At 58.7% G+C, this 16,200-nt stretch overlaps 1 protein-coding gene across 2 annotated transcripts; it reads left to right on the forward strand.

Annotated features, from left to right (window-relative positions):
* Positions 1-695: 695 nt before the first annotated feature.
* DPF2 (double PHD fingers 2) lies at positions 696-16,076 on the forward strand (the record flags this gene model as incomplete). 2 transcript variants are annotated; one of them, XM_082012412.1, is made up of 12 exons in its annotated part: positions 696-733; positions 4,650-4,810; positions 4,908-5,015; positions 5,222-5,385; positions 8,320-8,412; positions 8,769-8,847; positions 9,714-9,755; positions 12,032-12,169; positions 12,431-12,559; positions 12,714-12,826; positions 13,772-13,857; positions 14,489-16,076. In XM_082012412.1, the coding sequence occupies 12 exons, from the start codon at positions 702-704 to the stop codon at positions 14,559-14,561; spliced, it is 1,218 nt and encodes a 405-aa protein (XP_081868538.1). In that variant the 3' UTR covers positions 14,562-16,076. The 2 variants fall into 2 exon arrangements, with proteins under 2 accessions (XP_081868538.1, XP_081868537.1); XM_082012411.1 differs by lacking the exon at positions 9,714-9,755 and having other exon boundaries at positions 702-733.
* Positions 16,077-16,200: the final 124 nt, after the last annotated feature.

Raw genomic sequence — 16,200 nt, forward strand, 5'->3', positions numbered from 1 at the left:
TTCATCCTCCCCCGACCCTCATCCCTCTTTCCTTGTCCTCCCAGCACCCTTCCTCCTCCCCGCTCCGCCACACTCCTCCTTCCTCATCCCCCCCATCCAAACACCCTTCCTCCCTCCCGGGTGCCCTCACCCCCTTTTCCTCATTCTCCCTTTCCATCCCTCACCCCTCCATTCTTACCCTTTTCCCCTCACCCCAGGTCTTTACCCTTCCACGTTTACCTCCCCCTCCATTTTGCCCCTCATTGTCTCTCCCTCCCTCCCTCCCCATCCTTCACCCCCCCCAATTTACCTCCCCCATTTTCTCCCTGCACCCTCCCCCCGCCCCTCTCCCTCTAGATTTAGCCCCTTTTCCCTCCCCTCTTCCCTTTGCTCCCCCTCCATTTTCTCCCCTTCTTCGCGCCTCTCGCCTCAGCTTTTCCCGCCTTTCCCGGGGGGGGGCGGTTAACGCATGCGCAGGGCAGCAAACAACGAGCCGCGCGCTTAAGCGCATGCGCCGACGCCGGGCGAGGCGAACGGGCGCGACTGCGCATGCGGAGCGGGGTGTGGGAGGGGAGGGCCCCCCCCCCCCCCCGCACTCCGGCGCAGGCGCAGAGCGGCCGCTCCCGCCTCACCCTCGCCGCGCGTGCGCTCCCCCCCCCGCCCCTCTCCGCCCGCCGCGCATGCGCGCTGCGCGGTGCGGGGCCCCCGGCGGCGGAGGGAAGATGGCGGCGGTGGTACAGAATGTGGTGAAGCTGTGAGTGCGTCGTCCGTCCGTCCGTCCGTCCGTCCGTGTGTTTGCGTGTGTGCCCGTCCGTCCCCGCGGGGGAGGGACGTGGTGCGGCCCGGCGCGGGAAGCGGGGTTCTCCCCCCCTCTCCCGGCCCCGCCGTGTCGCGGGCGGAACCAAGTCGGGGGCCGGGGGGGGGGGGGGGGCGGGACGGACGGACGCGGTCATTGTTCGAGGGGAACTTTGCTGGGGGGGGGGTGGGATAATTCCTCCGTACCGTTCCGTGAGGGGAGACACCCCCCCATATAGCGCTGTAAGAGGGCTTATAGAGCCCGGCGGGTGCGGTCCCTTGAAAGGGGGACCTATAGAGTCCCCCCCTGTATGGCCCTGTGAGAGTGTCCTATAGAGGCCAAGGGCGGGGGGGGGGGGGGGGTGTCATCCCTATACATCTCTGTGAGAGGGTCTTAAGATTCCCAGCGGGTCCACTTTCCCCTATAAGGTTCTTTGAAGGGGCTCGATAGAGCGGGAATTTCCCCCTATATCGCCCTGGGAGGGGTCCTATAGAGCCTAGGGGTGTCCCCCCATATGGCCTAGTGAGGGGGTCTCCATAGACCGCTGAGTGTGGATGTTCCCCTATATGGCTTTGTGTGGGTGGCCCTACGAGTGAGGCAACCCCCTATGTGGCCCCATATAGGTTCCCATATGTTCTCCTGGGTGAAGAAGGGTCCCTGCTCTATGGTCCTATATGGCTGTGCCCTATAGAGCCCTGGGAGTCGGGGGTTCTTCTCAATATGCCGTTGTGAGAGGGGAAGCTATAGAGCTCTTGGGACGGAGGTTCCCCTCCCCATACGGCCCTGTGAGAGGGGCCCTATAGACCCCCAGGGCTGCGGTTCCTCCCTAAAGGCTGAGGTTAGGGGCCCACCCCCTATACAGACCCACAAGGCGGGGCCGTGTATACGTGTATGTACCCTCGGGGATGTATATAGCCCCCCACTGCCCACCCTGCTGTAGCAGGGGGGTACAGGAGGTGGTCTGTATAGCCCTATAAGGGAGGCCCATCCTGCCTGGATGGGATGTGTGGGCTTGGAGATGTTTGTTGTCCTTTTTTTGGCGTCTCCTGGTGGGTTTTTTGGCATTTCCAGGAAGTTTTTTGGGCGTCTCCTGCGGTTTTGGGGCATCTCCCTTGAGCTGGCGACGCCTCGGCTGCGGCACCGTTGCGTCCCTGCTGCGGTTTCCTCCGAAACCTTCCGTGGCGATGGGGTGTCGGTGCAAAATGGGGTGCGATTTGCACCCCCCGGCTCTCCTCCGACGAGGTGCGGGTTTGTTAAGAGGCCTTGGGAGTCCCCTCTGATGAGCTGGGGCTCGTTAAGATAGCTGACGGCCGCGGGTCCGTCCATCTTGCAGCCTTTCCGCCCCGCAGGTGCCTTAGCGAAGCTCCTGGCAAAACCCGTGGCCGGCCGAGGGCGCGGCTGGATGCGCTGCTGCGCTTTCAGGGACCCCCGTTTCTGAGAGGAGCGCAAACCGTGAGTCGCAAAACACCTTTTTCAGACTCTTTTTGCCCCGAATCGACGAGCCGAGGCTACGCAACAACACGACTTCCCCGGCGCTGCTGCGGATCCGTGGCTTTTAGCCAAGCTGAGCGCGTGAAACGGCATCTCACCTTGCCCGCCTTTGTCACACGAATGTATTTTATTTATTTTAGAAGCTGCCGTTGGGCTGGAGGCTGGATTTTTTTTCGATCGCAGCTTGCCGGCGAGGATGACGGAGAGGAGCAGGGCAGGATTTGATTTTTTTACTTTTTAAAGCCATTCCCCGGGCCGTTCTCATATCTCCGGTACCGTCGGCAAAGAATTTGGTCTACCAAACCCCTCCCTGCTTTATTTTTGTCCCAACGACGGCAGCAGTTAGGGCAAGACAACCTGCTCCGATGACTTTTGGGGGGCTTTAAATCGCTCCCCATGCAGGGGCGCGTTACGGCGGGCTTCGTGCCAAGGCGGTTTTGGGGGCGGAGGTAGTCGCGTCATTTTTTTTGACGGCCGTTTCCGTGCCGCGATCTCTCACCGACGGCGCTAAAACACACGAGGCCGCCCGGTTATTTCCACAGCGATCTGCTGACGCAATGTGCTTTACTGGAAGCTGCTCTCCAGGACGCTCGCGACTTGCTCAGCAGCCGCAGAAGGCTCTGAGCCGTGCCGAGTCCGCAGGGAGCAATAATCGGGTTCGTTAGAGCTCTTTAAAACACATTAGTCCTTCCTGACGGCTTCGTTAGCTCTTTGCGTGTGCGTTCGGCGCAGATTTTAAGCAGCTCTTCTCCTCGACGGCGCTTTCTCGAGGTTGCGTTGTGGTTGCGCGTGGGGATCGGCGAGCGTCCGTGCCTCGAAACGCCCCTCGGTTTTGGGGACAAAGACCTCCGGGCAGCATAAGGGAAAATCACAGAGCTGTGCCTTGGAGCTGGAGCCGGGATCTCCGCTCTTAACGCGTCCCGTGGTCCCTCCCCGTCCCCTCAGCGCTTTAAAACCCATTTCACCAAGCGTTTTTAGGTGCCAGAGCCAAATCCTGGTGCATTTCTCACCCAGCCCAGGAGCCCTGCGTTAACTTGGAGTTAAAACAACTGCAGACGATTGTTTCGGGGGCTGATGACCTCTTTTTTTGCCCCCCTCCAAACTCTGAAATCAAGCCAGCAGGAGGAAAATAAGTCGGGCAACCAAACTCTTTTTGTGTTTCTATTACCATGAACACCGGTTTTCCTCCTCTGTGCATTCCCGTCGGCCAGGCATCACCTGGACCTTACGAGGAAGGTTTAGGGCTCCCGCGTTGTTGATTATCGGGGCGCCAATTGAGCTGTCGAGGAGCGATGAGGTGATTTAGGAGGAAATGAAGAGCCCCGGGAGGGATTTACATCCCCGTGAGCGTGCCTGAGCCTGGAATTCGGGCTCCCTCTGCAGTCAGCAGAGAGAAAAAGGCAATTTGGGACCTTTCTCATAGTCGTAATTGCTGCTGGGAGACCGTTCCGCCGCCCGAAATCGCCGCTGCCACGCCAAGTGCGGCGAGACGAACCCCGTGTCTTCGTCCCAGCTCCGGCCGAGCGGGCTCCGTGAGGGAGCGAGCGCGGCAATCCTCATTTTGCATTTAACGTTCACCAATATCACCTTCTTTTCAGTTATTCCCTCTCGACCTGTTGGCTTCTTTCTGGCCGTCTCCCCACGCGCCCGACTTCTACTTGCGCCAGAATAAAAACCCTGTGACGAAGTGATTTCTGTCCCGTCTCCTTTTCCTCCGTCGGGCAAGGATATTTCGCGTGCTTCCTCGCAGGCAGCCGAGGCGTCTTTCAGCTCGTTACGCGCTCGTCTCGGGAGCGCGGCTGATTTCGGGGCTCCTTGGGCTCTGTGCGGTCGTTCCAGCCGGTATTGAGGCGCCCAGATCGATATATATCGATATAAACAAAGAGCATCTCCTCGCTGCGCGCGGTGGGAAGATCTCGCCGTCCGAATGACTGTAATTACAGCTACAGGGCTGCGACGCGGTTGTTGCGACCACGACTGTCTCCGGTGGAAGGAGATGTGGCACGAAGAGGTTGTGCTCTTAGAAAAGAGGATGGGGCGCAATTAGCGCGCTTGAGGGAAGCGGGGAGCCGGCGGCGGCCGCTGGAAGCCATCGGTGACGCGTAGATACCGGCACGGGCTTCTCACAAAAGGCTTCAGGGGCATGAAAAATGCCGAGGGCGTCTCTGGACAACGCCACGTCGCGTCTGGCGGCGACGAGGAAGGCCGCCGTCGCCTGTCGTGGCGGTCCCCGCGTTTGCCGGGCGAGGGGACATCTCCATCCCCTGCGAATATCGCGCCGCGGGGGCTCCCGGCGGACACGTGCCGGGGCTGGAATTGGGGCTCGGGACGGTTGGGATCGTGCTCCGAATATCTTTTTTTTGTTGGTTTGGCCGCCCGGCAGCCTCGGGGAGCAGTACTACAGGGACGCCATGGAGCAGTGCCACAACTACAACGCCCGGCTGTGTGCCGAGAGGAGCGTCCGCCTCCCTTTCCTCGACTCGCAGACCGGGGTGGCCCAAAGCAACTGCTACATCTGGATGGAGAAACGTCACCGAGGGCCGGGTACGCCGGGAGAACGCCGGCTTGGGGGCGAGGGGTCGGCGTGTGTCATCGCCCTCGGGTAATTTGCGTGGTTTTTTTCGTTTTTCTTTCATTCAAGGTTTAGCCGCTGGGCAGCTTTACTCCTACCCCGCGCGCCGCTGGCGGAAGAAACGCCGTGCTCATCCCCCGGAGGACCCGAGGCTTTCCTTCCCTTCCATCAAACCAGGTAAATCCTTCCCGCCGCCGGTTCCTGCACGCGGTGAGGGGCGGCGGGGTTTGGCAGTGCCGTCGGCGAGGGCGGGTAAACCCCTTCGCCTGACCCCGCCGCGGCGGCGAAGCTCGCGATCGCGGCCGGGTGAGAGGCGATCTCGGCGCGCGCCGACGTCCCACCCTGATTTTTCTCTTCCCTTTCCCCTCCCCGGCCCTTTGCAGACACCGATCAGACCCTGAAGAAGGAAGGGCTGATCTCACAGGACGGCAGCAGCCTGGAAGCCCTGCTGAGGACTGACCCGTTGGAGAAACGCGCCCTCCCGGACCCCCGCATCGACGACGACAGCCTGGGCGAGTTCCCCGTCGCCAACAGCCGTGCGCGGAAGGTACGGCGGAGAGAGGGTCTCCCCCGCCACGTGGGGAGAGGGTGAAACAGGGTAAAACACCCGCAGCTTCGCGACACCGCTCTGGTTTTCCGCCCCCTTCGTTTTCCCTTCTGCTTCCTCCGCGTCTTTGAGCGGGGGAGTAGGATTCGGGATGGATTTTGGGGGGTAGAGACGAGGGTACCAGCCTCCTGGGGCTAGCAGAGAGCGGGCAGCCGGGGTTTGGCTCCCGGCGTGATGAGGTGTGGTCAGGTGGATGTTCCCTTCCTCGCGATCCTGTTAGAAACTCCCTGAGTTCCCAGGAAGGGAAGTTCTGGCCCCAGAATTCGGGGAAAGGGAGATTCTGGCCCCAGAATTCAGGGGAAAGGGAGATTCTGGCCCCAGAATTCGGGGAAAGGGAGATTCTGGCCCCAGAATTCGGGGAAAGGGAGATTCTGGCTTCAGAATTCAGAGAAAGCGAAATTCTGGGCTCAGAATTTGGGGAAAAGGAAATTCTGGCCCCAGAATTCAGGGGAAAGGGTGATTCTGGCCCCAGAATTTGGGGAAAGGGAGTTTCTGGCTCCAGAATCCAGGGGAAGAGCGATTCTGGCCCCAGAATTCGGGGAGAGGGAATTTCTGGCCCCAGAATTTGGGGAGAGGGAGATTCTGGCCCCAGAATTCAGAGAAAGGGAAATTCTGGGCTCAGAATTCAGGGAAAAGGAAATTCTGGCCCCAGAATTCAGGGGAAAGGGTGATTCTGGCTCCAGAATCCAGGGGAAGAGCGATTCTGGCCCCAGAATTCAGGGAGAGGGAATTTCTGGCCCCAGAATTCAGGGGAAAGGGTGATTCTGGCCCCAGAATTTGGGGAAGGGGAGTTTCTGGCCCCAGAATTCAGGGGGAAGGGCGATTCTGGGCTCAGAATTCAGGGAAAGGAAAATTCTGGCCTCAGAATTCAGGGAAAGGGAAATTCTGGGCTCAGAATTTGGGGAAAAAGAAATTCTGGCCCCAGAATTCAGGGGAAAGGGAGATTCTGGCCCCAGAATTTGTGGAAAAGGAATTTCTGGCCCCAGAACTCGGGTGATTCTGGCCCCAGAATTCAGGTGGAAGGGAGTTTCTGGCTCCAGAATCCAGGGGAAGAGCGATTCTGGCCCCAGAATTCGGGGAGAGGGAACTTCTGGCCCCAGAATTTGGGGAGAGGGAATTTCTGGCCCCAGAATTCGGGGAGAGGGAGATTCTGGCCCCAGAATTCGGGGAAAGGGAGATTCTGGCCCCAGAATCCAGGGGAAGAGTGATTCTGGCCATAGAATTCGGGGAAAGGAAAATTCTGGCCCCAGAATTCGGGGAAAGGAGTTTCTGGCTCCAGAATTCAGGAAAAAGGAAATTCTAGCCTCAGAATTCAGGGAAAAGGAAATTCTGGCCCCAGAATTCAGAGGAAGGGGATTTTCTGGCCCCAGAATTTGGGGAAAGGGTGATTCTGGACCCAGAATTCGGGAGAAAGGGCAGTTCTGGGCTCAGAATTCAGGGAAAGGGAAATTCTGGGCTCAGAATTCAGGGAAAGGGAAATTCTGGGCTCAGAATTCAGGGAAAGGGAAATTCTGGCTCCAGAATTCAGGGAAAGGGAAATTCTGGGCTCAGAATTCAGGGAAAAGGAAATTCTGGCCCCAGAATTCAGGGGAAGGGGATTTTCTGGCCCCAGAATTCAGGGGAAAGGGTGATTCTGGCCCCAGAATTCGGGGAAAGGGCGATTCTGGCCCCAGAACTTAGGGAAAAGGAATTTCTGGTCCCAGAATTCGGGGAAAGGGAAATTCTGGTCCCAGAATTCGGGGAAAGGGCGATTCTGGCCCCAGAATATTGCGTCTGGGCGCCCAGTTTAAGACTCGGCGCTGGGCGTCTGCACCCAGGACAGCTTTCATCCCTCGCTGACCCACGGAGCCTTGCGAAATGGCCGCGGGGTGGGGGTGATCCGCTGGGATTTCGAGGGGCTGCTCCCCATCCCTGCCCCGGCTTCTTTTTTTCCCCCGTCGGCCCGTCGATAAACCAGTCTGGGGTTAGAAATCACGATAACTAGTTCTGGAAAGGGTTTTGACTAGTTGCAAATCGAAGCCATCCCTCTGCTGCCGGGGAATTTGGGCCGCTCTGCTGCTGGTTTGGCCTCTTCCCGTTGCGGTTGGCTCGTGGGGTACGTTTAATGCCGGGGAAAAACTGTTTTTTCAACACGTATTTGATGATTTTCCCCACCGACGCGTTTCCCCTGTCCCTACGATTGATCCCCGCCGGGCGTGAAAGGACTTTCCGCGACCGCTAACGACGCTCGGAGCATCCGGCCCTGGTTTTGGTGGAGAACAAAGGGAGTCGGGGAGAGAGGAGACGGCAAATTTGTCTTCTGCGGCAAAAAGGGGCTCGGATCTTCCCCCTTTCCTCCCTCAGCTGGATGATTTGGGTCCAGCAGCCCTTTTTCAGCCTGATTTGGCACGACTCGGAAGCGTCTTTAAATATTAAGGCTCTGCCAAGGTCTGGAGCTGGATAAAACCTTCCCCGCTCTCCGTCCTTCATCGGACTCGCCGGTGCTTTACCGTTAATCGATGCTGGGACTGTAGGAGCTGCCCCCGTTCCCCTCGGAGCTGCCAGTCAGACATCAGACCCCTTCCTGGGCTTTTCCACAGGAATAATTTTTCCGAGCCTCATCTTTTTGCCTTTTCCTTGATGGCTTTTTTTTTTTTCCAAGCATCTTCACGCCGTGTTGGGCCCTTCTGTGACTTTTGGGGGGGATAAAATGTACCAGATCCCTTCTCCCTCCCCCAGAATTTCACCTCCTTTCTCCTCCTTCCGTATTACAGGTTTGAAACGGATTCGGGTGACCCGAGGCCGCGCTGACGTATCTCCCTCCCCAATTTTTCCCCCTTTTCCCTCGATCCGTGCCAAGATTTTGTCTGCAATAACCCCTCTCCCCTTTCCTAGCGGATTCTCGAGCCGGATGACTTCCTGGATGATTTGGATGATGAAGACTACGAAGAAGACACGCCGAAGCGGAGAGGGAAGGGGAAAGCCAAGGTGAGGGCAGCCGGGTGGGTCTGGCTGCGTCCCGGCGTTGTTTTGGTGGCAATTCTTGGCAAATTGGAGACGTTGCCGGTGCCGAAACAGCCCCGACGCCTCCCAGGGCCCAACTGCGTCCGTGTTGAACCTCACGTTGGAGATCCCAAGGGATCTGTTGCCGATGCCTTCTGCCCCGCGCTGCGCCCTCGCTGCTCGCATCCAGCAGCCGTTTCGGGCTCTACCCACTGCGTGGCAGTGTTGGATCGCGCTTTTCTCCGACGCCGCATCGCCGGTGGTGTCCTCCCCACCACCCAGCAGCCTTTCGGGCCCCGATTTTACCTAAACCTTGGCTTTTTACCCCTTGTTTTTCCCAGGGCAAAGGTGTCGGAGGGGCTCGCAAGAAGCTGGACGCAGCTATATTAGAAGACCGGGATAAACCCTACGCTTGCGACAGTGAGTGCTAAAAACCTCTCCTCACCGCTTTAGGGCCCGGGAGCGGAGCCAGGCCGCGTTGCTTTCGGGATCCATGGGGTTTTAAACCGAAATTCTCCCCGTTTCGTAGACTGACACATCCAGGGGAGGGTGGTTTTGTACCCCTCGGCCTCTCAGCCCTCCTTCGACAGACGGCTGGAGTTTTCCCACCGGGAACACGGGCCTCTCGCCCCGAGCGAAGGGCTGCGCGGCCGCCCGGCACGGAGCGACGAGGACAAACCTCTCCCCGTCTCGCAAACACCCCCCCCCCAAGTTGAAAACGGCCCCCTCCCCGTTTTCCTAGCCCGTTTTCCAGTTGGATCTGTGTCCGTCAGACCGGTGTCGAAGCCGGCTGTCGTTCTCCCCTGCCCTCGCGCTGTCGTGCCTTGTTAAAACCACTTAACGAGTTCGTAGCTGTGCAACGCAACACCGTGCGCTGGTCCTGCTAAAAAAACCCACCTCCTCGGCTCCGGGGGCAGGGATTTTATTTCCGAGGCCGCATCTTCCTGCCCGGCTCCTCTGCGAGCCCAGGGCTGCCGATGCTTCCTCCTCACCTCCCTCCTCCTCCTCAAGCTGCGAGGAGAAAAAAAAGAAAAAGGGGGAATTTAACAGGGCAAACGGAGCAGAAAAGGGCAAGCGAGGCTTTGAAATTACCTTTCTCTCTTCTTCCTCCTGTCCTGCAAGAGCTGACACTAGCTTCTTCCAAAAAAACCCACCCCGACCCCCAAGTACTTGTGTTTTTCCTCCCCTTTTTTCTTGGTTTAAGAGTCCGTCTGTCGCTTGGCACGGGTGCGTGTGCGTGGCCTGGTGTGTGTGTGTTTTCTCACGACTCTCTTTCTGTGTTTCAGATAGTTACAAACAAAAGCATACCTTGAAACCTCCCGATCGAGGTAGTCCACTCTCTCTCTGCTTTTTTAATTTCCTTCCTGCCTTTCTTCTCCTGAAATGTTAGGGGTTTGGTGGTTTGTTTTTTTTTTTTGGTTGGTTTTTTTTTTTCCACTAAACCTCGCCGGAGCCTGCGGGAAAGGGACGGGGCGGGACGGCGACACGGGAGAAGCCAAAGGCCACCGAGCGACGTCAAAGCTGGCCTCCCCGCCAGCAGCGGGATTCGGCAGCTCCTCTCCGGGCTCGCCTGACCCTTTTCCAGCGGGGAAGAGCGGTCGTGCGTGCCGGCAGAGCGGCCTCCCGAGAGGAAAAACAAAAATTAATCCCCCCCGCGGCGGCGGTGATGGGAAAAAACACGGTGTTTCCACCAAAAAACCCCTCGCTCCCAAATCCCCGCGCGCCCGGGGTCCGCCGCCTGCCTTTTAAGAGTTGCCAAAGCACGTTGCTGCTTCTTGCAAAAAAAAACCCAAAACAACCCACCTTTTTCCTTTCAAAAAAGGCCAAAAATGGGTCCGCTGCGGGCGCGGGTTGGATATTGGTGGCAGGCTGCGAATAAACGCCCGCGGCCAAGCCGGAGAGCCGGGATCGTCTGCGTGGCGGCTCCTCTTCCTCGCCCTCCGCGGGGAGGAAACCTGACTCGTGTTTAGATACCGGCCTCGGGGGGGGCGGTTTTGGGGGGAAAAAAGGTCAATTTTAAACCCCTCGGCGGGGGACGGGAAAGAAAACGCCGCGTGCCAGCTCCGCGTGGCCGCTCACGGGGCTGACCCCGTCGTGCCCTCGGTCGGTTGCGAAAAGCCAGAATTTGATGTAATAAGGTTGTAATTGCCGCCGCCGCCGCTTTTCGGGTTGTTTTTCCCCCTCCTTCGCCGGGTCCGCGCCGTTTTGCCGAGCCGATGCCGCCCTGCCGATGGCTAGCGTTTTCCCCGGGGCGGCAAGCGTCCCGCAGAGCCCTTCGCCCAGGAATATCTGCGGGTTTTGTCCCAAAAAGCCGGCGCTGGCCGCTTGCGGTGCCCGGGGGGGGTTCGCACCCCGTTCGCGGTGCGCAGGCTGAGCTGGGCTGCTTTCCCCCCTTCTTTTTGGAGCGAGTCGGTGGCGTGAGAGGGGGTACAAACCCTGGGGGGGGGAGTTCCAGGCTTCAAGCAAGCCTGGAAGTGGATCTAGAAAAGCCCCGGGATGTTACGGAAAAGCTCCAGGCTCGGGGAGTCTCATCCCAAAGCCACTTTTTCCCAATTTGCCTGAATGCTGCCGAAAGACGTGGGGAAAAGCCGTTGCCAAATCAGTCCGCCGGGCTCCGTAAATCCCCCTCTGGCTCTTTTGGGGGGGGATTTCGCCCCGATCCCCGTCCCCGTGTCCGGCCAGCGTCCCGGCGGGAGGGTGCGAGGCCGGTGCTGGCTTCCTGTACGGGGCTGAAGGGGGATTTTGGGGCATCCTTGGAGCCTCACGGCTAAAAAAGCTGCCAAACCCCCGCCCCGGCAAACCAGCGGCAGCGAGGTGGGAGCCCGTTCCCCGGCGGGGAAAGCGCTTCCCCAGTTTGTGGGTGCCCCCGGATCTCCCCGAGGAAGCGCCCGCTGCCAGACCGAGGGAGAAAGCTCCCAAACCCCACCAGAAGTGGGGCGGAAAAACGGGCAAATTGGTGGCATTTGGGGCGGGGGGGTGATTTCACGCGGGTTTGGAGGAGCCGGGGGGGGGGTCCGAGGAGGGAGCAGAGCCGAGACGCGCCCGCGGCAGCTGCGGTTTCCCTCCTCGGGGTCCCCAAAAAAAAAGAAGTTTCCCAAAAAAAAAGAAGTTTCCCCTTCGTGCGCGTCGAAGGCGGCCCCGGTTTTTTACCTGGCTGGTGTAGGAGATGATTTTTGGGTGGGAAACACCCTCCCCAAGGATCTTTCCGAGCGCGTTTTGCCGCTCGGATTGATCCCCGCGTGGTTTCGCTCCTTTATGGGGGCTGTGAAGCTGCGCCTAACGAGCCGCCGTCGTTACCGGGCCGTGGGTGGGTGTCCGTCCCCCGCTGAATCGGCGTTAGCCGCCCGCGGTGGGCTGCGCAGAGGAGGCTGCGGTGCCTCTCCGCCCGCTCCAGACCCACTCCGCAGGGTCCAGCCCCCAAACCCCTTCGTTAGGGTATTTTGGGGTGGTTTTAATAAATTCCCGGTGATTTTTGAGGCAGAAGGGGAGCCGCCGTCGGCGCTCGAAGCCCGGAGACGGGACCGGGGGGTGCCGGATGATTTGGGGTGCGTGGTCTCGCTCGCCGCCGGGGTCAGCTCAGGCTTTTTTCCATTTTTCTCCGTAGTCTGCGGGAAGCGATACAAGAATCGGCCGGGCTTGAGCTACCACTACGCTCACTCCCACCTGGCCGAGGAAGAAGGCGACGACAAGGACGATTCGCAGCCCCCCACTCCCGTCTCGCAGCGCTCGGAGGAGCAGAAATGTAAGCGAAACGCCCCCCCACACACCCCCCACCCACCCACGCACCCCTCTGCCAAAATCCCTCGTCGTGAACGAGGCAGCGAAGCCGGGAAACCGCCCGGCCCGGAGCTGCGTCACTTCGCAGCGTCGCCCCGGCGCTCGGAGGTCGCCGGAAAGACGGCGCCGGGCGTCGGGATTTGCGCCACGGGAGCGTTTTCTCCTGGTCCCGTGCAGAAAGCCGTGGCCCCGCGGCTAATCCGTCTCTCCCGCTCTGCTTTCCCAGCCAAGAAAGGACCCGACGGCTTAGCTTTGCCCAACAACTACTGCGATTTCTGCCTGGGGGACTCCAAAATCAACAAGAAAACGGGGCAACCGGAGGAGCTGGTCTCGTGCTCGGACTGCGGGCGATCGGGTAAAGGAGGGAAAATGTCACCAAACCGTCCCCGGCGTCTTCGCCTGCCCGGAGACGTCGAGGGTTTGGGTCGGAGCTGGGGAGAAGGTGGGTTTTATTTATTTCTTTCTTTTTTTCATCCTCTGCCTTCACGTGCGTCCTGCCCGCTTCGCAGGGCACCCCTCCTGCCTGCAGTTCACCCCCGTGATGATGGCGGCCGTCAAGACGTACCGCTGGCAGTGCATCGAGTGCAAGTGCTGCAATATCTGCGGCACCTCCGAGAACGACGTGAGTACCCCCGCAACGAGAGGATTAACCCCAAAAAGGAGCGGGGCGCCTTCCAGGGACGCCCCCGGGGCGGCGTCCCGTCCGGCCCTGCGGATCAGGGACGGGGGAAAGCCCGGAGGGATTGGGAGCGGCCTCTTCCTCCGGGGATGGGATTTTAATAGTCGATAGGGCGCGTCGGAGGCGTTTTGGGGGGAAATCTTTGGGTTTTCATAGTCTGTAGGACTCGGGAGAGTCTTTTTGGGGGGAAATCTTTGGGCTTTCATAGCCCGTAGGACTCGGGAGAGTCTTTTGGGAGTGAAATCTTTGGGTTTTCATAGTCCGTAGGACTCGGGAGAGTCTTTTTGGGGTGAAATCTTTGGGCTTTCATGGTCTGTAGGACACGGGAGAGTCTTTTTGGGGTGAAATCTTTGGGCTTTCATGGCCTGTAGGACACGGGAGAGTCTTTTTGGGGGGAAATCTTTGGTTTTTCATGGTCTGTAGGACACGGGAAGATCTTTTTGGGGTGAAATCTTTGGACTTTCATAGCCCGTAGGACTCGGGAGAGTCTTTTTGGGGGGAAGTCTTTGGGCTTTCATGGTCTGTAGGACACGGGAGAGTCTTTTTGGGGTGAAATCTTTGGGCTTTCATGGTCTGTAGGACACGGAGAAAATCTTTTTGATTTTTGGGCTTTCATAGCCCATAGGACTCGGGAGAGTCTTTTTGGGGTGAAATCTTTGGGCTTTCATAGTCTGTAGCTCATGGCAAAATCTTTTTGGGGAAAAGATGGTGCTTTTCGTCGTCCGGAGGACATGGCGCTGTCTTTTCCGGTCGCTCCGACGGAGCTTGGAGGACGACGGAAAGGGACCCCGGTCCCCTCGGCCCCCCTCTCCGCCCACCCTTGTCCTTCAGCCAAGTCCGGGTTGAATAATCCGAATTTTCCCCCCCATCTCCCTCCCCTTGGCTTAGGACCAGCTGCTCTTCTGTGACGACTGTGACCGCGGCTACCACATGTACTGTCTCACCCCCTCCATGTCGGAGCCACCCGAAGGTTTGTGCCGCTCCTCCGTGTCCCCCCCCAACCCCATCCTCCCTCCTCCTCTTCCGAAATGGGTCCAAACCAGCAGAATTCGGCCCAGAATGTTTCGGACCCGCTGCCGCCCGTGGTTTTTGGGGCGGACGTGGGTCTGTCGTGCCACGATCGAAAATGACGGGGTCGTCATTCCGGCTGTTCCCCAGTTATTCCTCCTCTGCTCCGCTGGAGAAACGGAAAAGCTTTTTTCCCCCCCAAAATCCATCACCGACATCCCTTGCGCCCCAAAACGTCTCCGTATCGGCCGGTAAAGCCGAGAGGGATCGTTCTTCTTCCTCCTCTTCCTCTCACCTTCAACTGGCGGCGTCGAAGCCAAAAAAAACCACCCCACCCCGGCGTTGGCAACCCCAAAATCTCGCCGCCGCCTCACCGCTGGTTAATTACCGCCGCGGTTAATGATCAGCCGCTCTCCTGGCCGCCTTGGCTTGAAGGTTAACGAGGAAGAGGAAGGCTTGCGGGGTCACGAACCCGCAAACGGCCCTCTAAACCGCCCCCTCCCCATCCTCTACCTGTAATTAAGAAGCCGTGACCCTTAACGAAGCCCTAACGAGGGTAAAACCAGGCCACCCACGTGTCCTTCTCTCCGCAGGGAGCTGGAGCTGCCACTTGTGTCTGGACCTGCTGAAGGAAAAAGCCTCCATCTACCAGAACCAGAACAGCTCCTGATCCCGCTCCGCCGCCGCGCCGGGCTGCCCGCTGCCCTCGTTCCACGCGGTTTCCCCCTTTTTTGGGGTCTTTTATTCTTTTTCTCCTGTTTTGTTTGGTTTTTTTTAAGCCTTCCCTGTTGTTTTTTTGCTCGATTTGGGTTTTTTTTCCCCCCCTTTTTTTTTAATCGCTTGGGGAAGAGGGTGTCGGGGTTTAGCTTCTTCATTTTTGCCACGCGAGGGTTTATTTCTCACCCCTGCCGGGACGGGGTGACGCTGCCGCGCCCCCGCCCCGCGGAGCGGTTTTCGGGGTGACGCCGCGGCGTCCCCAGGGACCCCGTCCCTACTGAGGGGACATCGGCGGGACAGGGCTGCCCTTCCCATCGCCGTTTCCTGGCTTTTCCGCCCAAAATAAGGCGCCCAAATCCACTCCGCCGCCCCCCCCGGCGACGCGGCGTGCCAAAAAACTCACTTCCCCCCCCCCCCTTTTCTCGGGAAAATTCAGACCCTGCGCCAGCCGGGGTCGCATTTTGGGGGCTTTTTGTTGATTTTCTTACTTTGAGGGGGAGATATTTTTTATTTTCCTTTTTTTTCTCCCCGTTTTTATCATTTCTCTTTGCCCCGCCGTCTCTCCCGCCTCGGAGGATGCTCCCCCCAACCCGGACGACCCCCGCCCTGCCCAGACGAGGCCTTACACCCCGACATCCTCCTCCGGCCGGCACGAAACGGGGCAAAATCCCTCAATTTTGGGCTTTTCCCTTGCTCCCACAGGGCGCAGAGGGAGAAACGCTTCGCCCCGTCGTTCCCCAACCCGTCACGGTCGCACAGGGTTTGTTTTGGGGGGGAAATTTATTTTGGGGGAGAAAAAGCCGCTTTCACCCCCAAAAAGCCGCTGACGGGGAGAAGCGGGAGACGCCGCTGATTTGGGGCTCTCCGGGGACACCCCGAAATCCCCGTCCGCCCCCCTCCCGAGGGTCCCGTTGACTGAATGTGCCTGTTTTTTCTAAAAATCAACTTTAAAAAACCTACCTCCGAACCCCCCCTCCCTGCCACTGCACCCCGAATTTCACCTCCCAGAACCCCCCAAAAGAGAGGAGCCAACCGGGACGGTGGCAGAGCAGCCCCGCAGCCGGTCCCACGAGCAGCAAAATAGCTCCAAAATGACCGAAATAACCCCCAAAATGACCGAAATAACCCCCAAAATGACCGAAATAACCCCCAAAATGACCGAAATGAACCAAAACCCCTCAAAATTGACCAAAATCCCTAAAAAATACCGCCAAAAAAAACCAAAAAACCAAACCCAGATCTGGGTGACGAAGCGGCTCCAGCCCGGTGGTTTCTCTCCTCCCCCTCCTTGAGCGCGATTCGGGTGGAAAGGAAAGCATTTTGGTTAAAAATGGGTGGTTTTCCCCCATTCTCGCGCCCTGACGGGGGCGGGACGATGAAATGTCCCTAAACGGGTGGGTTTTACCCCAATTTCCCCTCAGCAAAGCTTCACGGTTGTGTCTTATCCGGGAAAAAAAAAAAAAGTGACACCAAAACGGCTTGTTTTCGTAATAAAAATGGATAAAAAGGCAGCGGTGTGGAACTGAGGGCGTTTTGGGGCAAAAACAGAGGGTTTTGGGACACTGGTGTCTTGAGAGGTGCCTGGGTTTGGG

Source organism: Phaethon aethereus (genome assembly GCF_964289735.1).
Source record: "Phaethon aethereus genome assembly, chromosome: 37".
Taxonomy (NCBI): Eukaryota; Metazoa; Chordata; class Aves; order Phaethontiformes; family Phaethontidae; genus Phaethon; species Phaethon aethereus.